This window comes from Telmatherina bonti, assembly GCF_933228915.1.
Source record: "Telmatherina bonti genome assembly, chromosome: 2".
Lineage (NCBI taxonomy): Eukaryota > Metazoa > Chordata > Actinopteri > Atheriniformes > Telmatherinidae > Telmatherina > Telmatherina bonti.
Window position 1 is genome coordinate 26,645,256 of NC_136620.1, and position 26,750 is coordinate 26,672,005.

The 26,750-nt window shown below is 41.0% G+C and overlaps 1 protein-coding gene across 1 annotated transcript in view; it reads right to left on the reverse strand.

Annotated features, from left to right (window-relative positions):
• Positions 1-1,925: 1,925 nt before the first annotated feature.
• Positions 1,926-26,750, reverse strand: part of reln (reelin) — a gene marked incomplete at its 5' end in the record, with an annotated part of 111,505 nt that continues 86,680 nt past the window's right edge. Inside the window, 45 exon segments of the mRNA XM_079255996.1 lie at positions 1,926-2,059; positions 6,449-6,547; positions 6,950-7,147; positions 7,399-7,618; positions 8,609-8,766; positions 8,862-9,023; positions 9,155-9,228; positions 9,316-9,491; positions 9,591-9,833; positions 9,925-10,031; positions 10,111-10,286; positions 10,394-10,571; positions 10,776-10,990; positions 11,085-11,306; positions 11,312-11,567; positions 11,669-11,862; positions 12,741-12,918; positions 13,178-13,318; positions 13,493-13,661; positions 13,881-14,130; positions 14,303-14,561; positions 14,664-14,814; positions 14,976-15,199; positions 15,308-15,534; positions 15,641-15,746; positions 15,871-16,039; positions 16,215-16,397; positions 16,500-16,584; positions 16,664-16,841; positions 16,951-17,091; positions 17,201-17,474; positions 18,407-18,601; positions 18,719-18,877; positions 19,259-19,335; positions 19,417-19,624; positions 19,713-19,870; positions 19,951-20,186; positions 20,314-20,520; positions 20,751-20,922; positions 21,013-21,218; positions 21,917-22,103; positions 22,208-22,345; positions 24,662-24,774; positions 25,448-25,640; positions 25,811-26,047. Of these exon segments, the coding sequence (XP_079112122.1) occupies positions 1,963-2,059; positions 6,449-6,547; positions 6,950-7,147; positions 7,399-7,618; positions 8,609-8,766; positions 8,862-9,023; positions 9,155-9,228; positions 9,316-9,491; positions 9,591-9,833; positions 9,925-10,031; positions 10,111-10,286; positions 10,394-10,571; positions 10,776-10,990; positions 11,085-11,306; positions 11,312-11,567; positions 11,669-11,862; positions 12,741-12,918; positions 13,178-13,318; positions 13,493-13,661; positions 13,881-14,130; positions 14,303-14,561; positions 14,664-14,814; positions 14,976-15,199; positions 15,308-15,534; positions 15,641-15,746; positions 15,871-16,039; positions 16,215-16,397; positions 16,500-16,584; positions 16,664-16,841; positions 16,951-17,091; positions 17,201-17,474; positions 18,407-18,601; positions 18,719-18,877; positions 19,259-19,335; positions 19,417-19,624; positions 19,713-19,870; positions 19,951-20,186; positions 20,314-20,520; positions 20,751-20,922; positions 21,013-21,218; positions 21,917-22,103; positions 22,208-22,345; positions 24,662-24,774; positions 25,448-25,640; positions 25,811-26,047 (7,996 nt within the window). The 3' untranslated portion in view covers positions 1,926-1,962.

The following is a 26,750-nucleotide window of genomic DNA, read 5'->3' on the forward strand; positions in this document are numbered from 1 at the left end:
ACTACGGCAACTACACTGCGCTGTCCGCCAGAGGCTGCATGATGGAAGAGGGCTGCAGCCGGGTGCACAGCATCCGCATCAGAGGGACGGTCTACACTATGAGCTACACATGCTGTGACTGGTGGTACTGTAACTCTTGTGTCGCGGTTAAGCCCCTCCACTTCACTTTGATACTTGTTGCTGTGATGGCTGGCAACTTGTAGATGGAAAAGCTGCCTCAGCCTTGGTCAAGGTTGACGGCCTGTAGAAGAGTGTAGTGAAAGCCCAGTATGGACACACTGAGGTGTACACCAAAAAGGATGATGTTTTTTTAAATGAATGTTTTTATCTCCAGAAAGTTATTTATGTTTTTTATTGTAAGATCTGCAAATAAATGTTTAAAGAATCACATGTTTGTGTTTTTTAACACTGATGCATACAGACATCAGTGTCTCCATCGATACTCATGAGTTCTGGCGTGTCGCTGACCAACACATTTCCACATCATTGCTTATATGGACATATTTTAATTCAAATCAGCCCCACATTTTGTTTGAGGAGTATTAAAACATGGTGATCATTTATGATGTGGAGCTCTTAGTGTATAGCCATATGTGTTGAGCAGACTCATGTTGTAAAAATAAAAGAGGAGACACAATGTGTACAGCATGAGGTTTGGACAGTTCTTTATTTCCCTTTTATAAGGCTGCTGGGTCTCCCCATAGTGGATATACATATATATACAGGAGATTGCTATACTGAAGTTACACTGAGGGCAGAGGGTCCATGTTACACAGACTTCAAAAAACAACACTACTAGAGCCTCACCTCCAGGTAATGGAAATCAGTAGAGAGAGTGGAAAGAAAAGGGAGGGTGGGGGACAGCACAAGAGAAGAGGGAAGTGAAGGAAGAGGGGAAATGATGCAGTCTGGGAGCCTGACTTGACTGTCTAATAACTTAACACTAAAAAATAACATACAGATTTCACGCACAGTGCATCTTAAATAGGTTACGTGAAGAACCATTTGCCATAAATATCTGTATTTTCGGGAACCAACATATATAAAAAAAAAGAAAATCTAAAAAAACTTTTTTTTTTCTTCATTTCTTCTGCTTTCCATCATCGTGCAAATCTCTCTCATTCCTCCTTGCAGTAAAGCCTGGGCTTTAAACACCCTGCCCACACCTGATCCAACAATCCAGGAAAAGGAAACAGAACCCAGCACCCCCCCACCCCCCTTTCACTCCCCACTTAAAAGCATATGAATTAGTAGAAAACGAACAAACAGAACACCACAGTCAACTCATCACAAAATGAACCCACAGACACACAGAACACCAAGAACAAAGTACTTTTTTTTTTTTTTTTAAATATTTTTTCTTTTTCAGCTTCATCACTGTTATTCCTCTGACAGGTCAGTATCATCCTCGTCATTGTGTCCTTCTCCTGGTGTACTGGTTTGGCGGCAGTGGAGCGATCCTCCCCATCCCTTGGTGGCTCAGTGGAGCTGGGAGGCTACTCTCCAATCAGCTGGTCAGTTCAGCAGTGATAAATTATCTCTCAATTTCACAGTGTGGTAAGAAAAGAAGGGAGAGGGTGAGGGTGATGGCCTGAGGGAGGGATATCGCAGGGGAAATAGGAAACAGAGGAACGACGGCAACAATTACAAAACAACTTTAAACCCCGACCATCCTTTATAAAAACAAAAAAGTCAACAAAATGGCCACTTCAATCCTTTTATCATGAGTTTCATTCCCGCCGATCTGTGTGGTTGGGAAGGCCGTGCTTGGCTGGAGCTAAAAGTGAACGGATGACGTGTGATTCTTAAGGGGGTGAACATTGAGCAGAGATGGTCAAGGAAAGTCTAAGACTGATCCATCGGTGGATGGGTCTCAGCAGGGCGATACGTCGTCAGGACAATAGAGATGTGCGAGGCAGGTTGATGTATGATTGGCAGGTCAGAGATCCCTACTTGTTGGGCTCAGGCACGTTGCTGCAGTGCCCGCCTCTTGCGGCTGTAGTAGTGACGCGTGCCGGTCTGTCTGGCAAAGTTCATCATGTAGTTTTGTTTACGCGTGCTGCAGGGATACAAAGACAGCAGAACAGGGAGGGAAAGAGGAGGAGTGTGAACGTTAGCGACAAAGGAAAGACCACTGAAAGGTCATACATTCCCATGCACACACTTTATTCTATGCACACAAACACACTGATGATCAAATGCAACTTCAACAAACTCTCACAACCAGGTTCATGCTTGCATTTTCAATCAACCATAACCTCAAACACTCTGCATAGATCTCATGGCTTGGAGAATAGGTGGCACTACTTTACTCACTTGGATTTGTTTATATTTTGCACAAATGGAAGGCAGCTACATGGTGAACATGGCGGTACAATAACTACAAGTATGGTGGACCAAAAGGTCACAAAACAAGACAGGACAGAGGGAGTCTACAAATGATCTAACACACATTGTGGAGTAAAACTCTGACACTGAGTGTTTGAGGTCAGAGTTAACAGAAAACAAAACAAAATGACAAAAAACACACACACAAAAACAAAAGTCATAAAAGTGCAGGGTCCTGAGCAGGGAAGGGTTTTAAACTAAGTCACAGAAAAAAAGCTGCAGAAGATCACTCTTGCTTAGCCTGTTTATTGCCTCTTCCATCCAGCAGAGCGGTGCCAGTGAGCCAGGAGTGCAGCCAGGACAGGCAGGGATCTCTGAGAAGCGGGTGGGTGGGCAGGAAGAGCGGGTGGAGGTGGGAGATGGTGTGTGTCTGTGTGTCTGTGAGTGTGATGGCTGATGTAGAGAAGGTGGAGTTTTAAGGTGGATGGGAGGAATGCCTGCGAAACTGCAGGGGTTAAAGAGGATGTGCACGTGTGCATCCATGTGACCTTTGGTCAGAAATATAAGAAATGTGAGGAGGAAACTCCTGGCCCAGAGACATGTTGTTGTTGTTGTCCTCAGACAAACAGACAAACAGCCATGAGTGAGTAAAGGATGGAGAGCTGTTGCAACAGCTGATCCGTAAAGCCATGCAAGGGCAGAGGAAGTTGGAAGTTGAAAAAAAAAGTCTAATGAAACTCGGTGGTCAAATGCAAATTAATTAATAAATAATGGTGTTGGATGTCCTACACTGCAACTGAGCTGACATAAGAGTGGAAAGGACTTATTTAATAGTTTGGCTTGAAAGAGAGAGAAATACTGGATGGGCAACATTTTTTATCTAAAAGTAAAATCACTTGATCGCACAAATTTTAATCTCTGCAGTTGGGATGATATCAGAAACAAAACAAACAGATAAAGATATAGTGATGGATTACATCACACATATACACACAAACACAGCAGCATTGACATTTGTGTATAAAAATATCCCATTAAAAAAGACCTTTATTATTGTGTAAACTAATTGAATAAAGTAAAGTATTTAAATTTCTGCAAATGCATGTCAACTATTTTCAGCCACTGTTCCAGATTTGGTTCTCAGTTTATTCCTCCATCCACTGTGTTGCTGTGGATTTTGTTTTACTGGGTGAATTGGATCATTTTGTCAGTGAGTCTCCACCTGAACACTGAGCAGCTGGCCTGCCCTTTGACCTGCCTTGGGTGTTAATTTAGGTTGGAGCATGGAAATGACCAATGTCAGCGATGAGGAGGGCTTGGTGTGCACGTCAACATAAAAAAAAAAAGAGGTTGTCTGCAGTGTAATAGGGAGAAGAAAAGGTGTGGAGGGAGGGTGTGGGAGGGGGCTGCATTCAGGAAGAGACGGAGAACTTACCTGACACTACAGCCATGCCAGAGGGAGCAGAATACAGAAGAGAGCAGAGGTTAGAGCGCAAGAGGGGAGAGGCAGGAGGAGGGGACTGCTGTCTCGTAGAAAGGTCTGGGGTGGTAGGAGCCCCAGCCTGGGGAGGCAGTGGTGGAGACGGGAGGAGAGAGGAAGGCAGAAAGATAGTCAGAAGATCAGGGAAGACGTTAAGTGAGAATGAGAAAGACAGAAAGAGTTTGGAAGAGAAATGTGTAACAGACAGGAGGGTTGGTGGAGAGACAGCAGAGATATGTAGCAGAGATGAAGCGATAACCAAAAGTTCAAACAAAAAGAGAAAGAGCAGATTTACAGCAGTAATCCATCCATTGTGTGTCAGAATGATAAGAAAAGAGTAAGAAAGCAGGAAAGAAAGGGCAGGTAGGAGGAGGAGGAAGAGGAGAGGGATGAAGGAAGGCAGGAAAATATGCCGCACAAGCAGAGGAGTAAGCACGGACATGTGATCATCGATGACATTAAGCAGCAGGGAGCAAAGGAGTGTGGAGCAAAAGAAAATATTAGGGAGGAAAAGCGAGAGGAAGATGTGTTCAGGAGTGGTGGACAGAGAGAAATAAACAACAGAGCAAAGTGTGAGGGTCATGGTCACTCTTTTCAGCAGACACTGTTGAAAACTGAGCAAATGCAGGGGAAGGAGTGGGACAGGTCATGGCCATGTAGACAGGAACGGCTCAGGTTGGGCAGAAAGTGTGTTCAAGCATCTTTGCGTGCAACTTTGCACAATCTGAACAAGACACTACTGTTAATGCAGAATTTGATTGGAATGAGGGTTTCTTCCTCTGAAACTCACAGCAACGTACATTTCTAAATGTTGTGCGATGATATCCTAGTAGTGCTAATGACACTAGTGTTGTGTACCATGTTCATAATATCTTCAGTGTCCTGTAGAATCTCTATTTCTGTGTTTAATACATTTGATAGTTAAAACTGGCTTCAACGTGGAGAACATTTCCTGGTAATAAACTGGATTTAAACTCAAATATGAAAATAAGAAAAGATTAACATAATCAATGAAAAAGAGTTGTAGAATAAGTGTCTGTCTGTTCCACAAAAAGATTTTATTCCACAAAGACAGACATACAGTAATGACTTTTAAATTAAATGAATTCAACATGGAAACATGTATAGAGAACAAAAGCCATCACTTGTCTCCGCTGTTGTACTGCACATGGACAAAATGACATCATTCACCAACATTTTTTCATTGTTTTCTTCATTTGATTACACCTGTGGTGAATCTTATATTCATGTACACAGACAGCATGTTGTTTCTTCCTAATCAGCACAGACACACAACTCACACAGAAACTACAGAGACATGCTGCGACAGGAGAAAGAATGCTCCAACAATACCATGGAGGTGACTGCTTCATGAAATATGTTTAAAATAAAAAGTTCCAGTCAGTATTTCATAGGTAACGATGTGCAAGACAAAACAGACTGAGGTTATCCTGCAGACACAAACAAAATAGATGAAAAGATCTTCACAGATAAAAAAAAAAAAAAAAAAATTTATATGACTGAATTTGGCAGTAGTCCCAGTTTTCTCCTGGGTTTTCTGTCGCATCTGCTGGTGAAGACAGAGGCCTGGTATAATTAACAGGTTTGTAAGTAATCAAATGTGTGTATCAAAGAGCCAATAGCTCATTATTCCTAGTGCAACGGGTAATTAAGATTAAAGTGAAGGTTTTTTTAAGGCTGAGGTGTGAAAATGAATAAGACGATAGTGCCATAATGTGAAAGTGTGTACATCAATGGTGTTGAAACAGAAGTGAGCTCAATTTATGTAGAACACCTAAACTGCGGAAAAGCCAATAAGTAGCATTATTATTCACTGATTATTAGATAATTTGGCTTTTGATTAACAGTATTAGTGTGAATTTAAGTGTGGTGCATGTCAGTTAAAAATGTTACAAATCTACAAAGGAAAAACAAATGAAAATGAATTTGCTGAAACTTGTGTGAACTTATACTAAAGCTGAATTTTAAAAAGTACGAACAAGACTGATTGTGCAGTCAGCAGTCAAACGATCTTGAAAATGAATCCATTCTGTTTTTACTGATAACAAACCCAAATACAAAAACACTGGTAAATGCTGATGATAAGATGAAATTTCTTTGTAAGAATGTGAGTGAAACATCAGGAGATAGTATAACTCAGGAGTACAAATGTGAATGCGTTTTTCATAACCAATACCTTACTTATTATAAAAACTGTAGGAGTTGGTCAAATGTATAACTGTGTCTAACTATACGTAAGGATTAAGACTTGATAAGGTTTGAGTGGAAAATGCATGGATTCTACAAAACACTGAAAATATGATGACATGACAGCAAGAACTGATCTGCTGTAAACAACCAACAGCCAACAGCCTTCACAGCAAACCACGGTGGAGTAAAAACTTTACTCAGCTGACACCAGAGGTGATGATTAGCATAAAAAGCAAGCAACATCTGAGAGGTTTGTTGTAGGTGATGAACAGCGCACAAGTACATGTGTTTTTATCTGTGTCACTGTATCAGTGTGGAGTGGAAGGAACATTTGCACTGAGATCAGGAAAAGGTGGAGACAAAGGTTGCTCTGAGCTCAGCTGAGGCCAGTCAGGGGAGCCGAGGGCCGGCTGCAAATTGGGTACTCACAGAACTACTTCAACATGGTCCAACGCCCACTGGTCATGTCCTGCACCATCATGTCGAGGCTGCCACCACCGAAGCATCACCCCTTTAACCCTCGCCTCACTGGGGAAAAGTTGAAGACATAGTGGGGTCAATGTGTAAATCATCTTAGGATGAAACTAACGGTGGACCCCACTGGTCTACAGCTAACGTTACAATTCCCAATGAGATCGCTTCAGAAAATAATAAGAAAATAATTAAAATCACAAAATTTGTTTTTGTCTCTTTTTTTATTATTATTTTTTTGTAATTAAGACATTGACATTGTACTTTCTATTAGCTTTGAATGACATTGATAATCTGTAAAGGCTTTAAAACTCCAAAAACACAAACATTTTTTATTGCTGACTAAGATTATACTGTTTTTTTCTACCAATGTTAACGACTTAATAAACCCTTTTAATAAAAGAATGGTTAATTCAGATTAAATATGTAGCTGCATATGTGTGGATATGAATCACTCACAGTGGAATGTTGTAGGAAACTCTTTGGGCCTTTATGAAATCTTTGGGCTGGTGCTGGGCGATGACATGCCAGCTGACTCCGTTACTGACGCTGTACTGCAGCAGGACGGCCCGGTCGACTGTGTCAGCCTGATCCAGAGCTATGTTACAGCTGTCAGTCTGTGCCACGCTGCCAATCTGCAGCACGAACATGATCTTGCTGTAAGGAGACAGGAAATAAAGGAGAAAGGCATGAGATTGAGTAGAGAAAGAAGCAAAGTTGAATGAAATAAATTGGAATCATCAAATAATGATTATGTTGTAACAATGACATAGAATACCAATCAAACTTTTGGACATGCTTACTCTTTAAATTCAGTGAGTAAGCATGCCCAAACCTTTTACTGGTAGTGTGTATTGGTATATAAATAGATATATAATTAGTTGATATATCTTTGGTACTACCTGTACCTGGCTCTAGTGAGGTCCAGTGGTTTGGTCACTGCCTGCCTCATCTTGCAGTCATTGAAGTAGAGTGAGTCTCCATGAGCGTGTGGTGACAGCTGCCCGCAGCCACTGCCCACTCCACCACCCTGGATCAGCTGCCAACTCTCCTGTGACACATTTCCAGACTCAAAGTTGTCTTTGATGGAGCTGGGTAGATCAGTGCTGGAAAGGGAGCAGTCGTCTCCTGTTGATGAGAGAGATGAATGGTAAAAAATAAAAATTCTCCTTGTGGGAAGAGTTTCCTTAGGCAAGCTGCTTTATACAACTCCAACATAATGAAGTTGACATGTTGTGTAAAACATAAATAAAACAGAATAGGATTTGCAAATCCTTTCTAATGGTATTCTAAAGGTATATAATGCTCAAATTGATACTTTTTTCCTTTTTAAAAAAAATTCACTCATTTTAAATTTGATTCCTGCAACATGTTAAAAACAAGCTGGGACATGAGCATGTTAACATCTGTGATACAGCGTCACACATTTTCAGTGGGAGACAGATGTGGACTGACTAGGACCAGCACTTTTTATTTTCTTATGAAGCCACTCTGTTGTAACCTGTGCAGAATGTAGCTTGACATCGTCTTGCTGAAATAAGCAGGGACACTTTCTCTTTGGCCCATCCATGATTTCCAAAAAACACATTAAAATGTGCACCTGTCACACAACAGCACATTTTACCACTTTGTGTCAGTTCATCTGGGGGAGCTTGGGCCAGAGAAGCTGGTAACGTTTCTGGGTGTTGTTAATATACATCACTGGATTTGCATGGACACCAAATGTTGGTTTTCAGCCTTGCCACTTACAATCAGAGATATCTCCGAGGTCTCTGAATCTTTTGATTATATTATGGACTCTAGATGATAAAATCTATAAATTCCTTGCAACTGTTGGAATTATTACCTCACACAGTTTTTTATAAAATGATGAACTTTGCCTCATCCTTGCTTATGAACGACTGAGCCTTTAGAGGATGCTCCTTTAATACCCAATCATGACACTCACCTGTTTTCAAATAATCTGTTCACCAGTGGACAACTCTAAACTGGTGTTATTTGAACATTTCTCAACTTTCCCAGCTTTTTGGAATACGTTCCAGGCATCAAAATTAAATTTAAAAATTAATCTCAAGACAACATAAGATTGTATTTAGTATAATACTGTTGGTGACCCACCGTGGTGTCCCTCATCACAAATGCAGACTGCTCCGCTCGTGCAGTATCCGTGGCCACTGCAGAGCCCCGGACAGGCCTCGCCAATGTAAACATGGTCCACTCCCCAGCTGTGTCGCTCTCCTGTCCCCTCCTTTTGAATCCAGCGGAACTGGGTAGCTCTGAATACGTGTGACCAATTACTAAATGCTCATGCTGTTGCAATGTGAAAATCTTGATATATTTCAGTGTTAATCACAATGCGTACACTCCTTACCCTGAGGAGACATGGTCTGGCAGCTGAACAGTGACCCTTGTCCATGTTGAGCTGTTAACAGGACTATAGATGGTGGATTCGTGGAACTGGAAAGGAGAGCAGCCCACGTTGTTTACTGAGGAGGGCAGGCACTCCGACTGTACCAGCTGCCACGAGTCTGACCTGATGGGAGAAATAAAGAGCTGAAAACAACCCATATAAAGTGGATCTAGTATTCAAATAATAAATGGTTCAACACTGGATGCCTTGCAGCTTGGTGTGCCTTATTAGCACTGTCCTTGTTGTAGTCTTACCTTGCATCCTTCCGGTACTGAAGCAGGACAGAATGATGATCCTCACATGTATTGGCCTCACATCCAACAACAATCTGCAAGGATAGGAGATGTAAGGGCCTGAAGCCATAGTTCACAAGATAAAGAATAAATGCTACTGTAACAATGAGCCACATACTTACCTTGAACTGTAAAACATATCCAGGTTGAACTATAAGTTCTCTAGTGGCGAGGATATTGTGTGTCCTATCTTGGTTCTTGTTTGGCCAGTACAGATGAAATGAGGGGTTTCCACAGAAACCAGCCGTACGAACAGCATTAGGGTAGAAACTCCAGCTTTCCTCATGGGAAACACCCTCTAGTGAAAGGTAGAAATGTTGCAAGAAGAGGTGATGATCCACATATTACATTCATATGTTTGAATGTTGCCAGGTTCTGATTTGCACAACAAACACACCATCATCGAAGGTGTCAAGCAGAGTGGATGGGTTGATGTCTGATCCTCCAACCAAAATGTTATCTATTGCCCACTGAGCTCTTTCCAAGCTTGGTGTGGCCAGGCCCGAGGAAACAGTAAAAGGCTGCCACCATCTCAAGCGAGTGGTGTTGGTTAGAGCTCCCTCTGGCAGTACAATATAGTCTCTCCGCACTGACACATACTTCAGATAGTCCATCTCATGCAGCAGCGTCCAGGAAACACCTGAGTGGTTAGAAAAATAGAAAATTAAAGGAACAGAAAAACTGCAATGGAATACACACAATACAAGTTTTCTTGCAGGCTGTTAGTCCACCTCCATCAGTAGAGTAGTCAAGCAGCACCCCCTCTTTACGACAAGTTGGGCGATGGCACGAGGTCATGTTATCTTCACTACCAATCCTAGCCCAGTATTCCACAAACCTGTCAAGAGAAGCATAGAGTTTATGAAAGTGGCAAACTAAGCAGAAATCTCTCACTGCCATTGTGTGTGAGTACTGACTTTGCCCCACGCAAATCCAGATCAGCAGTGACAGCCTGTCTGGCATCAGCACCTCCAAAATACAAGGCTGTTCCCTCTACTAGCACACCACAGTCTGTACAGGGTTTACCGCCCTCCAGAACCTCCCACTGAGGGCCTGCTAACCCTTCCCAGTCAAAACGCTCCTTCAGAGATGCCTGAAAGAGAAAATCAGAAATCCAAATTAAAGACCATCTCAAAGCACAAAAATCTTATTTTCACTGACTAGATAAAATAAAATGAATAAAGATGAACTGAAAGCTACCTTCAGAGCAGTACTGGCGTAGCAATTTGGTCCGGTGAAACCTGGGTCACAGAGGCAGCGCTGATCCAAACAGTCCCCATGCCCCCCACAGTGGCTGTCACATGCTGGCCCAATGTAAAAGTTCTCTACAGCCCACTGGATGTCTGAGTGCTGCTGGTAAAACTGGAACCGCACCGAACTGAGGAAAGACAAGACAGATCAGTCAGGTCCCTTTTAGTTTCAATACTTTGCTGTATCAAGAACAATTATCCATTTGAGATGTGTTGGCCTTCATCACTGCCTTCTGTGCTCAATCAATAAAGTACAAGATGGCAGCCCGGATAAAGACCAAACATCTCTGTGTGTGGTCAAAAGTACAAAAACTACATGATGAATGACTTACGTGTCTGCCAGGCTGTCAGGTAGAGGATACACAGCTCTCTTCCAGCCATCAGCAGGGAAAAAGACTGATGGCTGGGAGACCTGGCCACCACAGCGGGGGTCAGCGGGCAGGCACTGAGGAACTAGGTACTTCCAGGTGACTCCAAAATCTACTGAATACTGAACGTGGACCTGCCGGTCTGCATGGCGCTCTGGAACACCGCAGCCTACAGCAACCTGAGGGAATCAGAGGTGGCTATGTTTGTATTTCTGTGGTGTTTTAGCATGTTAACCAGTACATACTTATGTAATCTATAAATAAATTCATTACCTTGAACTGCATGACCCAGCCCTTGTCTGGCACAATATCATGTGTGACAGCATATACTTCTCTCCCATCATTATTTCCACACACCATCACACCATCAGGAGAGTTACAGAAGCGCTGCACTGAGCAGTCCTCTGAGAACAGCCAATGATCACTCACTGAAAACGCAAGAGAAAAGTCTGTGAGGCACCTAGAAGACACAAATACTGGATGAGAGGCATCATCTTAAAGATACCTATGGGTGTTTCTTCCTGCTCATTTAGCTGACTTATCCTTCCCGAAGTCTCATCTGCAGGAGTTCTCTCATGATTAGGCAATGCCACCCCTCCAAATGTGTCAGAGATCTGTGCTCGTGGATCAGAGCCTGCAATGAGGACATTATCTAGAGCCCAATCACTGTGGTCAGCACCATCATGCTGTGGCTGCCACCAGCGCACACGGACCCCTTCCTGACAAGCAGCAGGGGGCAGCAACACATTGACAAATCTAAAAAGACAAAACCGTAAAGAGACATTCTCAGACATCCTGCTTCTCCTGTTGCATCTTAAGTGGTTATGCTCTTGGATTGCAACAGAAAAACAACTTACCCCGGCTTGGTGTACAGATCATAGAAGATCTCTGTCAGTAAATGCCAAATGATTCCCCCATTCAAACTGTACTCCAGAAGGACACCTTGGTTGCGGTTACTAGGTGGGATCATGCAGCCGTACATGAAGTAGAACTGGATGAACTCTGCGTTGGTCAGATTTAGGTCCACTGTCACCAGCTGACGGCTACAACTCTGTGTAAGCACACAGAGAGACCTGCTGTTTGAATAAATACTTCAAAAATGAATCTAAAAATAGTTTTTGCTTGTAGCTACAAAACCTTGCCAGGACATAACTGTAACAATGGAACAAGTTGTTACTTGATGATATAGTGTAATACTAGATAAACAGTTGTAAAGCATATCCTCTGGCAATGAATCATTTTACATTGAATTTAGTGTGGCAATAAATACTCACTCACAGCACCGCATTAAATGCCTCAGGAAAACTGTATCCGTACCTACAGTATATGCTGAGGGCTACTTACTTTGTGGCCTTTCATTCATCTGGATAGTAAATGAAGGACATTCTTTCAGGAATTGTCAACTGTCTTGCTAAACTATCTCATCTGTTTCCTCAATTTACTGCCACAGTGGTTTTATAAATTTTATTGCATGAGTTTTGTTGCCAAATCCGACAGCAAGGCATGCTGAAAAAGCATGTGATGAAAACTGCACAAAACATTTTAATCTCTGAAAACCAGAAAGTACTAACAGCCCTGAGGATGTGTGGAAATGCCTGATATGAATATGTTTAATATCCTCTATCCCATAACACATCCTTTGTCATTTTGTATTTTATGATATAAAAGAAAGCAATAAGTTGGAAATAGTCAAAAATAGCCTAAAGCTAATATATATATATATATATATATATATATATATATATATATATATATATATATATATATATATATATATATATATACATATATGTATATATACATATATATATATATATATATATATATATATATATATATATATATATATATATATATATATATATATATATATATATGTATGTATATTACTGAAATATACTTATTCCAACAAAACAGTAAAAGACATACCCCACTGAAGTGCAAGGCAGCTCCGGAGGCCACAGCTCCACACACAGTGCTGAGCTTCCCACCAGTGAGTATGTGCCAGTGACTGAGAGAGGGGGCTCGGCTGAAGCTGTCCTTCAACTGGGACGGCAGAGAAACCACAGGCTCGTCACAGTACTCCCCGCCCCACTCTGGGTCACACCTGAAGAAGATAGTATTCAAAAACATACACAACCACAGGTAGTTATAGTAACCTGTTAGCTAAACACAAAACACATTAATAAAAGCTTACATATAGAAAAATGATCACACTAAAATGTAAGCCCCACCCCACCCAAGAAGAAAAAAAATCCCAAATACCCAACAAGGCACTTTGAATTTGATACCCTACAGTTCATTATTAGACCAAACATGTTTAATAAAAGATGTTGGAATGTGTGTGGAAAATGGTTGTTACTTACACACAGGAGCTCTGCTGGCAGCGTCCATGTCCAGAACACATATCTGGGCAGCCGTCACCGATGTAGAGGTTATCCAGAGCCCAGGTCTGCTGCTTGTCAAAGGGGGCTTGCTGGAACCATCGGAACCTTGTGGCCGGAGACCTAGATACATAAATGAAGATAAAGATTAATGTCACAGAAAAAGTTAAAGTAAATGATACAGCCAGTAAATTGAACTGTAAATCCTGATTAATGATTTTGTAGATTACAGTCAAATACGGACATCATTTTCAATACTCTTTCCATGTTTGTAAAAGTGAACAGGGCTTCTCTGACCTGGCATATGAGGGGATTGGCAAGGTTACGCGGCCCCACTTGTTGTAGGTGTCAGACACCAGAAGCCGCTGCAGAGTGTAAGAAGAGCAGTCAGGGCTTGTAGGCAGACAGTCTCTGACCACAGGCTGCCATGTCAGACCCAGATCCAGTGAATACTCCAACTCCACAGCTGCAGAGAAGCAGCACAGAGGGAATTTGAAACTTTGTCCAACATCTTCGTTGCAGCATGTCTCTACAAAAGGCTGCTTTAATTTGAAACATCGTCAAAACATTTACAGCTTTTCTACAGAATTCTAACTAAACAACTCCGTTGTTTTGTTGTATCACTTTTCCATTAAAATGCTGATGTTTAATATGATATTCCTTATCTGTGATGTGTATTGCTTACAGTAGCAAGAGTTTGTGACAGAGCAGGATGCAGAGAAGTCAAACTGGATGAATGCATCTTGACCCAAACTGATGTCAGTGGTAACAGCATAACGCGTGTTGGATTTCTCAATGAATGCAAACGCAGGTCCATCAGAACCGCAAACAGGCATTCGGGTCCCTCCTGGGTGGAGAAGCCATGAGCGACCATCAATCGAAGAAAAATCATCCTCTAGTGGCCCCCAACCACTGGCGCTGCCACCCACTACCACCTATGGAAGAAGGAATAAATGTCAGGTTGTGCTGAGAAGATAGAGAAAGCAGAATCTAAACTCATGGGTTGAAAGAAAGAAAAAGTCTGGATGGATAACAACCAAGTTGGTTCAGCTCTGACTGCATGAAAATGATTGGAATTATTGATGTATGGACTGTCATGTAATGTACCTGATCAATGACCCATGGGCTGTAAAAGTGTCCGTTTTCTGAGGGCTGCCACCAGCGGAGACGAGTAGATGCGGTGCGGGCCCGCAGTGGGATCTCCAGGGCCACCAGACGAGCCTGATTACTGTTGTTGCTAAAGAGAAACTCCTGCAGAAGTCCCCACGTGAGACCTCCATCCACAGAGAACTGAAGCAAAACAGGCTGAGAACGAGGGTCTGGAGCCGCTTTACCACATCCCAGTCGAAGGAAGAACTGAACGAACCTGTAGAGAGCAGCCACAAAGATATAAGTATAGATTCAAATTATTTCTTACATAAACATTTATTGAGTAAAAATTTGATTCCTGCCGCTGATGTAGATTTACCTGGCATTTGACAGGTCCATGTCGTTGGTAACCAACATGCGTAAACCATCTTCACTGAAAAACAGATGGTTCCCACTTGACATAATGCCACATTTTCTGGATGGTTTACCCCCACTCAAGAGGGTGAAACGCTCAGCATCCACAGCTCCCCCTTTACACACGGAAACGTACAATGAGCACATGATCAGTTTCAGCTCCTATTAAACAGGCAAGGTTTCCACTTTCACCCAAAGAACAAATGAAACGATTAAGCAACAAATATCACAACACATAATCCCATTCCCATGGGATTATCCTGTGTGTCATTTGTACCTTCAAAGTCCTCTTTGAGGAAGTCAGGGTTGGGGGTGTCAGGCACAGAACAGTCAGGCCCAGAATAGCCAGGGTCACACATGCAGTGGGTTCCACCCATGCAAGCCCCATGACCATTACACATGTCCTGACACTGCGGGCCAATGTACACATTGTCAAGGGCCCACGTTGGAGGAGCAGAACCAGCTGAGAAAAAACCTTGATACCAGCGGAACCTTATTGACCTGTGTTTACGTGAGAATTTTAAAGGATTGGTGAGGCAGAAAGGAGGACAGCAATGCACACTTTAAATGTTGTGAGGATATAAACATAAAGATATACACAGTCCTTACCCGCATAGGCGAAGCTTCCCAAAGTGAATGACCTCCCTCCTCCAGCCCTGAGTAGTACCAGGGTAATAAATTGTGGCAGGATGGAGTTCTGTGGAGCAAAGTGAGGAAGGCTGAGGTCCACCAGCACACAGGGGTACCAATAGATGCCATGTGGCACCAAAGTCTCTCGAAAACTCAAGACGGACTGGGTAAGCAGACGAGCTTTCAGCTGTGCAGCCCACATTAATCTACAGAGACAAATACACATGAGAAAAGCAGAAATCACAAGTCTTTCTTCATGACATGAGCTTGTTTTGCTTTTTATGCGTTATTTAGGAAAAGAAGTTTCTGTACCTCAAACTGGATGATAGTGTTCTCATTTACGTCAATGTCCCTGGTGGTAATGGAGTGTTCGCCAAGCTCACTGGAAATAAACACCATGGCTGACTCATCGTCCTCCCTGCATCAACCACACACACAAACACCAAGATTAGTCAAGCGTCAAAAACATCTTTTCTTCAGGTCTCGTTATTATTGACTACGTGAAGACAGAAACAGCAACGGCCCTGTCACTTGTTTCTTACAGGCCCGTCTTCTGGTAGGGACAGTAGAGACCAGTGTTTCCACCAGGAAAGAACAGCCAGTTTGACTCATTGGGGCCTTCCTCAAAACTGTCGATCACCACTGGCGGGTTGTGTAAGGAACTGCCATCAATGATGAGATCATCTATCACCCACACCTCCTCCTTTTTACCTAAAGGGCATAATATTACCAAGATAATTACACAATAACTCAAGAAATCAAGCCTGTGTTGGCTGTAATTGGATGAAAAATATATGAATTTATTAGTGTTGTGAAAGAAATGGGGAGCAAAATGAAATGGGATAAAAACGTGTAAACAGGAAATGTGAAGGGTTTTCCCTCTCACCACTGTTGTAAGGTTGCCACAATCTGAAACGTGTTGCATTGGTCTGAGCGCTGGCTGGCAGAGGCAGGTGGAGGAACAGAGTGTCTGTGGAAGCTGGGAAATAAAACTCATCCAACAGTAGCCAGCTTATTCCTCCATTCACAGAGTACTGCAGTAGCACTGAGTGAGAACGCTCCGGCACACCTACAATAGCCACAGGATAAGCCATTTAATCAATATTTAAGAAAACATATGTAGTCAATCTCTCAAAAATGTAGCCAAACCAAAAAGAAAAAACAGTCTTACCTTTAGTGATAAATTTGAAAGAAAACTGAATGTAAAGAGTGTTTGTGCAGTCCAGGTCTCGTGACACTATCATCCGCAGACCATCCTACAGAACAGAAAAGTACGTGTCACTGTGGTTTAACTAATTATTCTGAAAACTCTCTGTGTGTGATCGAGATCCTTACCCCTTTGAAAATAAGGGCAGTGCCAGATTTGAGAGGCTCTCCACTCAGAGTTCCCCTCTCTGCTCCGTACGCCTCCGGCCAGGTCTCCTGCTGCAAATTCTCATTAAAGTCCTCCCTCAGCACAGATGGCAGTGGAGCCAAAGGCACACAGTGTGCTCCCCCATAACCTTTATCACACCTGTGTAGGAATGGGAGAAAATGCAAGAGTTGAAAATATTTACATGAAAAATGACAGTGTAAAATGACTGACGTCTTAAATGCTGTGCAGAAAATACAGTTTTACGCACACACAGCGTCCGTTGTCACACAGACCATGTCCAGAGCACATCCAGGGACACCCAGGGGCAAGCAAGACATTATCCAGAGCCCATCCTTCTGCTCCTGGGGTAAAATGGGTCTGGATCCAACGGAACCGAGTTCTAGGGGAACTGAGTGATTAAACAGCATGTAAAGTTAAGCAGCATTACAAATGCAACCACTTTTACCTGCATCAAATACAAGAACTCTCATGTTTTATTTTAACACAATAACACATACTTGGCAGCACTGGGTAAATAGACAGTGATCCTCCTCCAGTGTTTGTATTGGGTTGATGTATAGATTGAACTTTGGGTATAACCAGCACAGCCGATGGCTGGGGGGACACACTCTGGGGTGATGAGAGACCAGTGACGTCCACAGTCTGTGGAGTACTCCAGTCGCACGCCATGGGAGAAGGAAGTGGACTTGCTGCAGCCCATACTCAGCTCAAACTGCAGGAACGATGAGCCCGTCACTTCAAAGTCCCAACTTTCTGCATATCGTGGTTTCTCTGTGAGCATAGTAAGAGAAAATATCTGATTTTCTGCATTTGTGGAAACCTGATGCAACAAAGTGAGTATAAATCATTTTTATTCATGTGTTCTGTGTAAAAATAAATCTGTCTCACAACAGACATTTTATCACGTTGGGATTCATTGATCAATTAAACAAATTAAATTTTACCATGTACTAAAAAGATATTCTTAGGCGATAGGGAAACATATTTACTTTTACATAGACATTAACCTATTTACCCTACTACATGAAACATAATCAATATTTGCTGTGTTTCTGGCATCTAATGGTTTGTAAATTTAACCTGTTCTAAAGCCAGGATGTATCTTTAGTTGTAATATTTTCAAGTAAGGTAATCATCCTAATCTATGATATGATACAGGGGATTTAATTTTTAGCAATTAATCTTTTTGCTGAAAGGAGTTGTTGGAAATAGGATTAGGAAAACTAAAGTTTTTGGTCTTATTATCCCTCTTTTTTTCCTTATATCTCAGTGTCACAAAAGCAATCTCAAAAATTCCCTTAAAAATAATAAGTACTGCAGTTATGTGTCAAATAGAACTGTGTTGCAGCGCATGTGAAAACCACTGAGTCTGGCAATCAGTCTTTCATTATGTTCACCCTGGGACATGGTAGTCCAGTTTTTACAGATGTGCTGCCAAATTGCTCTTGCTGTGCGCTTTTAATGAATGGGCTCCATTGTGGTGTTCTATTTGCACAGAAATCCAGTCAGAGCTTGATTCAACCATAAACAACATGCATGATGTTGAAAATATATATATATTTATGTATATATATATATATATATACATACATATATATATATATATACATATATATATATATATATATATATATATATATATATATATATATATATATATATATATATGTATATGCATCTTAAGAGGAACTTGTGTGACTCACTGTCAATGGCCTCAGAGTTGAAGGTAAGTGCTGTGTCCAGAGACAAGCAGTCCACAGTAACTTCCCCGCCCTGAATGCGATACCAGTTGTGCCTCAAAGGGGTTGTTCCATCAAATTTGTCATGGAAACCTGTTCTGGAGCTGTCGTTCATACCAATCAGAACATCATCTAGAGCCCACTGGGCTGAATGTTTCCCTAAAAGAATAAAGGGTAAAATTAAAATGAGTAAAACAAAAAATGCACTAGTTAACATGACTGTTTATTTATGAGGTAGTTTTATTTCGTTCTTATATGTATTATTGCCGCTCTAACCTTGCTGTGGTTGCCACCACCGAAAGACTGTGTAGGGGGTTTTTGCAGGAGGTGGCAACTCAATCGTAACAACCTGGGGCTCCAAGAAGGAACTGAAGTCCAGCTCCCTTAAGAACTGCCACTGGACACCATTGTTGGTGGAAAACTGGACAATGACACCTAAAACCACAACAAAAATTCACATCTTTATGAGAATGGTAAATTATATTGCAGTTAACAAAACAACTTTTGACAAAAAAATAAAAAAAGATGTCCAAATATGTCCAAGGATCTTTTCGTATGAGACAAAGTATTTAAGAAGATAACCATGCTCTAAAACAGCTGGGCAAAGCTTTTCACTCATTGTGGTGAATAATCCACATTGAGTTTTGACTAAGCCACTGAGCTGAACAGATAAAGTGAACCACATCTTGATTAAAATCCAATGTAAATCGTTAAATGATTAAGTAAGGCTTAATCTGCTCTCTGTGGATTTTACTCTTCAGTTTAAGTTACATAGATCCAGCATGCGTTAAGCTACATTTATGGTCTGAACATTACCTTCATTGCGGGACCGTGGCCTGGTGCAGGTGGGTCCTAAACTCTTGCTGCCAATCCGGATGTAGAATTGAACCAGGCTGTGTGCAAACAATAATGAAACTGAAATAAACTCCATATCCTTTGACACAACATGGGAAGTAAGGAAGAGTTTCTCTCACCGTGTGTTGGTAGTATCTAAAGGCACTGTGTGTGCTTCTCTCCGCCCAGGGCTGCTGAAGTAAAGAGCTTTGCCCTCACCAATGATGCCACATCCACCTCCGATTTGTCCCCCACTAATGCTCTGCCAAAGAGGGCTCAGCTTCCCCTCAAAACCCTCAGTCAGCTCTGTGGGGCTGGCTACAGATGGGACACAGCTATCTTGCTCCACTATAAAAATAACATAATGAACCAATGGGTGAAATATATAGAAATGTATTTAGTTTTTAAAATATTTTTTCTGTTGCTACCTCTATACCTGTGTATCCCATATCACAGAAGCAGACTCCAGAGATGCAATCACCATGTCCCCCACAGTGGTTTGGACAAGGCTCAGAGATGTATACCCCATCTAGAGCAAATGCTGGGGCATCTCGGTACAGGCTGCTCTCCTGGAACCAACGGAACCTGGTTTTACTGGGAGGAGGGAAGGTTAAAATGGTTTAAAAATCTTAAAGTGCAAACAATTCCAGATATATGTCTGTTACCATAGCTACCTGGCTGCAACATTACGAGGTATGACCACAGTGATTCTGGTCCACTGTTCGTAGTCCCCAGTATTGTAGATTGTGGGTTCTCTCAGCTCACGACCACTGCCCTCACAGATCCCTGCCCCTGGCGTTCCTGGGTAACAGCCCTCTCTAACCAGGGCCCAGGTGCGACCAGCATCATGGGAGTACTGCAGCAGGACTGGGGCGGAAGCGCTGAACTCTGATTCACAGCCTATGTTTAACTAGAGGCGTAAGAGAAGTAGGTGGGTGATGAAGATAAGACATAAAAACTGGGAATAATGTAATGAAAACTAACAACAACAAAAAAAAAGTTTTGCATGTTTAGCTGTCATTAAAAATTTCACCTACCTTAAATTGCAGAGTGTAACCAGGGCGAAGGGCCAGGTCCCTGGTGACAGCCACCCTGTCCCCATCGGAACGTCCAAACACCATTGCCGAAGGAGTCGGCGCACAGAAGCTGTTGTTGTTATCCCTTTCCATGCCTTCATTGCCCAGCATCAGCCAAACACTCATCTGGTTCAGTGGGTAGTCGAAGGCTGGTTTCTCATAAAAGTTCTGTACAGACAAATGAGGCTGCTTTAACAGTGTATACTTTTCTCAACATAACCAGACATTTTTCTTTGGTGGTATTTCAGATTCCCCAAACTTTATCTCACTTACTGCCATTGTTTTTAAAACAAAGTTCCTACTGTCTCAAAAGAAAGATGATCATGTGATATTTATTATAGTTTAAAAGCAGAAATGAAAAGAGACAGGAAAAAAAAATCCTCAAATGGATTCCTGACCTGTGGTAGAGTAGGATTGGCAATGGGAATGATGTGTTTCTCTCTCTCAGACAAAATGATGACATCATCAATTGCCCACTGGTCGTAGCCCTCCCCAGAGTGAAGAGGTTGCCACCAACGAAACCTTGTTGAGGGAGTCTTCGAGGTCAAGGGAAGCTCATAATGGACAAAGCTGCAAAAGGAGAATGCAAGTCACACACATCTCTTCCCAAAGGAAAAAATGGAAATAGAAATAGAAATTTTCTCTTTTCTGGTTTCTCACCGAGGCTTGGTGAAGTCTGTGAAGTACATCTCAGCAATGAGGCCCCAGCTAATGCCGCCATCGTTACTGTACTGCAGCAGAACTCCCTCCTCCCTGCTGTCTGCTTGGTTACACTCTGCCCAGTCTCCACCCACCCGCAGGTAGAACTGTACAAACTCCGCCCACTCGGTATCCAGGTCCCAGCTTACAAGTTGCCTCAGCCCAGCCTGGCAACATCCACATACATCCAGTATTAAATAAGAGATAATCAAAACAGCTGTTGGTTTTATTGTAAATCTTTGTATAGACCAAGGGAATACTGTGCCATGAGCATTTGTGGTCAAAATATGATTCTGGCTGCTTTTATCGTCTCACAGTCTGAAAAGGAACCATTTCCTGCTAGCAGTGAAGTTGTTGTGAATACTGATTTTGAGACTATAACAAATGTGACAACAGATGTGCAGCTGCCTCGAAATTGTGCACCTCATCAATCCAATCAAAATCACAAACTCTACAGAGCTGTTATAAGAAACTTTCAGGAAGAGGTAATTCAGAGTTCAGAGGGCAACCATTTCTGGCAGCAGACATTAGACAGTAATCAGACAACGCCTGTCTTTGCCAAGTTTGTGCAATTCTCGAAAGTGTTTATTTTAATAACACAAATTAACCACATGTTTAATCTGGATCCAGATAAAGCCAACAGCACAGGGACAACAACCACATTTATAAACTACACTGTATGTAGATTTTAAAAGAATAAAAACAAAATTGTTGAAAATGATTAACTTTGTGTCTGTATCTGATTATGGATTAACCATAAAATCAATCACATCCCATCATAATGTCAATTATTTTAACAAAACAAAACAAATTGAACAAAAGAATAATAAAACTATAGTTGAAGAAGTTTTTACTATTGCTTTACCTTGCTGAAGTACAGTGACGATCCAGATGAAACCACCCCACAGCCCATGTCAGGTGTAACCACCTCTCCACCAATCACTTCTTGCCATGTGGCCAGCAGAGCGTCCTGGGACTCAAAATCAGACAAAATGCTAGAAGAAAGGGGGGAAGAAGGCTGGCAGTCTGTACCAGAGAAACCATCATCACACCTGTAAGACAAGAGAGGTTCTTATTTACCTGTGATCTCATGCAGTATCACACACACACTTATAAATTGGTACAGGTTTTACAGGTTGAAGTGTAAAGGAATGACCTGCAGTGTCCATGGTCGCACCAGCCATGTCCATGGCACATGTTAGGACACTGCTGGCCGATGTAGATGTCATCCAAGGCCCACTCATCTTGCTCTCCATAGTAATTCTGGATCCATCTGAACCGTGTTGCACTGGACCTAAACACCGAAGGTACATAAACACAAGTCAGTTTTAGCTCTAAATTAATGTCTTGTTCAAATTTACAAGCCCAAAGCTGATAAATGAAATGACTAATAATAGTCGGTGACATGTCATCAGCATCTTGTATTTCTACATGTAGATAATTGCAGATTTAATATTCTGGTAAATAAAGATTAGCTTTAGCACATATTTGTGCAGTAACACATTGTCAGATGGATAACCATCAAGTAGAAAAAAGTTTAGATTACGCAAATCTGTTTATTATTTATTATTATTTAAATCTTAAATTAAAACTAGGTGTCAGATCCAAAGGCAAGTCATGACAAAAAGAGAGAAAGAGGTCCGCAAAATAGAAGTAGCTTCTAATATGTTTCATTAACAAAAACGAGAGACGTTTCTGGCCACAGCCCTTCCTCAGACTGAAAACACCAGGTGATGCACCTGCTCAAGTAGTCTCTGTCTGATAGCCCAACCAATCAGATAAAGGTACATATGTATGTACATATATACACATCAAAAAATTTAAAACGATGACACAATATATACAAATAGAAGTATATACTCTCTAAATACAATACTACACATGTGTACCATTTAAATCTATATTGTATGAGAAAAACATCTGGTGAAAATTGTTATGATACACAACTGAAAGTGCGGATTGAAAGACTGTGTACCACAGTATACAAACTATGGTATGATGAATAAGAAAAGATGGAAAATGAAAAATGACAAAATCTACAGAACAAATGTAAGGAACATTTGTAAGAAAACATATGGAGAAACATGCCATCACTACATTATCTTTGTATAAAACAGGACATGGACATTATGCATGTGCAGTGTGGATACATACTGTGTGGGTTCTTAATGTTTATGTGTGCAGAAATGATGACTAGCAACAGAAACTAGTGCAGATAGTCAGGTGTAGTATTTACCACGTGGTCTCTGTGGCAAACACTACTACTACTTTGGTCATCCATTCCAGCTCCAACCACCCCATGATCATCAGACCTGTTCACGACGGTTTTATTATCATTCCCTGCCATGAACCTCTGACCCCTCTACCAATCTGCAGGAGATCAAACCACCTTTATTTAGGAGCTGGGGGAGTGGAATGAAATGGGGGTGGAGGTCATGGCGCTCAGTGTAGAAGGTTTATGGGATTATTTGAGCTGATATATGTGGTGAGGCTGGAACAGTTCATGTATTTAGAATGTTTGGTACAGATGACCTGGTTCACTTTGTTATTCTGTTCAATCCTTAAACCAAAAAAATCTGATCCTAATGTATTTTTAATGCTACAGCAATACTATTACTTTTATGAGAGATACAGTAAACATCAAACCCTTATATATATATATATATATATATATATATATATATATATATATATATATATATATATATATATATATATATATATATATATATATATATTCCGTAGGACCTGGATGGCCTGATTAGGACAGCTCAAATAGCTGGTAAACTGCTATTGTAAAGAATTTTATCGCCACAACAGGGAATGAGTAAAAATCAGTTTAACAGATGGTGGCTGTAAGTGTGTCTGGCAGTAACAGATGTGCAGACTCTTCTCTGCATGATGAGAATTCATGGCTGTAGTAACATCACTATAATCAGCTGGAATAAACAATGATCCAAGCCGTTAAATTATTTCATGTGTAAAAGTGCCCGCAGTGATTGTGGATTAATACAACCACACTCATGTTTGTTTAATGTTAGATTGAAATATAAACAGTGCAGAGGCTTAGTTTAGACTCTGCTCAAATTAAGTAAATAAATTGTACAATAATTCCTGATAAAAATACCAAAATTACTATAAAAACACCAGACCAAAACTACAACAAAAAAAGTGACACAATACACATAACTGTATTGCAAGGACTGACGTGTTTGCACTTTGATATTTAATTCCTGTGTAAAAAACTGTGTTGTGAACTGCATTTTACTAAATGCTAATCAATATTCAGCTCTCATCTGCTATCTCTCAATCTTTGACACATGTTTGATGTGGAATCAAAGGTGCACAACAGCAGCACAGCTGTGAAGCAGTGGATATGTGTGATAGATACTGTATGTGTTTGTATGCAATAACATGCAATAACAAGTGCAGAATTAAATTCTCATTTTCTGCCGTATATTCTGGATCTAAATGCTTTTTAAGCCCATTTTGTTGTTGAACTGCAAAAATCAGCATAAAACTAAGATCAGAGAACATCTGATCCCACAGGGTCGCTTGTGCGTCTTTTCTTCTATATCTGCTGTACACTGTGTGTGCATGTACTACTTACCATGTCTTTTGAGGCAAAGACAGTGTAATGCGTCTCCAGTCTTTGAACTCTGATGGATGGTAGACACTGGGAGAAGTAAACTCGGAGCAGCTAGGCATGCCAGGTAGACAGGCCTAGGTAAAAAAATAAAATAAAAAAACATGCATATTAATGAGGGTTTTTATGATAAAATTAGTTGTTTGTAGGATGAATTTTTCATTGATATGTGAAAAATATCACACTGCATATAAGACTTCATCAACTGCACAATTTATGCATATAAAAGGCTAATGCAGGATTAGAGTATATCTGACCTTGAACACTGGAAGACCAGTGAGAATTAACACAACAGAACACTTAGTGAGTTTCAGTCTGCGCTCGCCAGATGACTGTCTTTTCATGCACACGACTGAATTCGAAAAAAGTCACTGATGTAGGTGTCATTATAGTCGATTCAATTCAAAAGGCAATAAAAAAAATCCAGGCAGATATTTTACTGCTTCATGAATATTTATGAGCCAGTTACCATCACAGAAAATCTTTGTTAAATCATGGGAAGATAATCTGCTTGCAGATCCAAATGCAGTCATGTATTAGCTGATAGCAAAGTGATTAAAACTAATTGTGGTAATTTCTCATTTTAAACAAAGAGGTGATGATTTACATATTATCACAAAAACTATAATTAGCAAATCAATATTCATGATCATAAATAAATGATACATTTCCTTGTCTAGCTCAAGGAGGATGACTGTTGATGCAGTCATGAAGAAATGTGTGTATATGTTGTTAAAACCATGTACTTACCTCTTTAACCAAGTGCCAAGTGAGGCCGTGATTAGTAGAGAACTCCAGACGGACCTGAGTGTCGATGTGAGGGGAGGGCTCGCGGCCACAGCCCATAACCAGTGAAAACTGCAGACTGTAGGAAGCTCCGATTTGCATCGACTGAGTTTCCACATAACGGATACTGGAGCCAGGACTAGGCTCACCAGAGAAACTACAATATAACGCAAAAAGGGGGATATTACACTGAATCTCACATGATTTGTAGAAAAATCTTAAAGCAGAAAGCATCTTAAAGAAGAAAACCATTGATGACATTGTTATGTTTTGATTTGAGTAATGACCAAACAATAACAACAGTAATGGTGTCTGAACATTTGGTACCTGAGAGTCCAGTCATGTTGGCAGTATGGCTGAACATGTCCAAGAAAGAATCCAAGACTCTGGGTGACATCCAGCACATTGCTGAAATCAAGACTAATGGTGTTGAAGAGCACAGAAGTCATGCTGATTTCATCCAGGGCCCACACATCGTGACCATGTCCTGAGTGGTATGGCTGCCACCAGCGGAACTGCACTCCAAACTTACGAGCACCAGATGGGAGTTCTACTGATACAATCCTGATCATGGAGAGACAATGGTTAGAACAAAGCTCATCAGGATATGAATTAAGAATGTGAACCACCTAAGGCATAATATCTAATAATAAATCTGAAAACACAGTTGGAATTGACTAAACTGTTGTTTAAAGCTGAGCACACTCAAATAGTACTTATCAGAAAAGTGCAAAATAGAGATGCCCGCCCATTGTTAAAAGGAACAAACGTGCTTTCCGAGTTCATCAATCATGGTTTCAGGGAAGAAAATCCAAATATAAAAAACAAAAATGGGATTTTTATTGAAAGAAAATGAGAAAATGTCCTTCTGCTTTTAGGAATTGACCCAAATCCTTTGTTATATGGATCAATATACCTATTTGCTCTTTGTCTTTTCTCAACTCCTGTTAGAAACTTTGTGGCATTTTCATACATTGTATATGCTTTAGTCAATCTATCAGCTGGTATTACCTACTCATGACTGATTAAAATCCCACACATTCGCATTCTACCGTTTGCAAGTAATGTACATATAAACAAGATTTCTTGAACTACAACAAAGCATGATCTCTACAAAATAAAGCCTTTCAAATCACGGTTCCCATTGCTCACTTTTTGGCCTCATTCTTTAAACATGTGCACAAAGACATCATCACACACATGTGTGACACTGAAACACTGTACTTGTGTCTTGTACCTGATAAGTGTTACAACACACTACTACCTG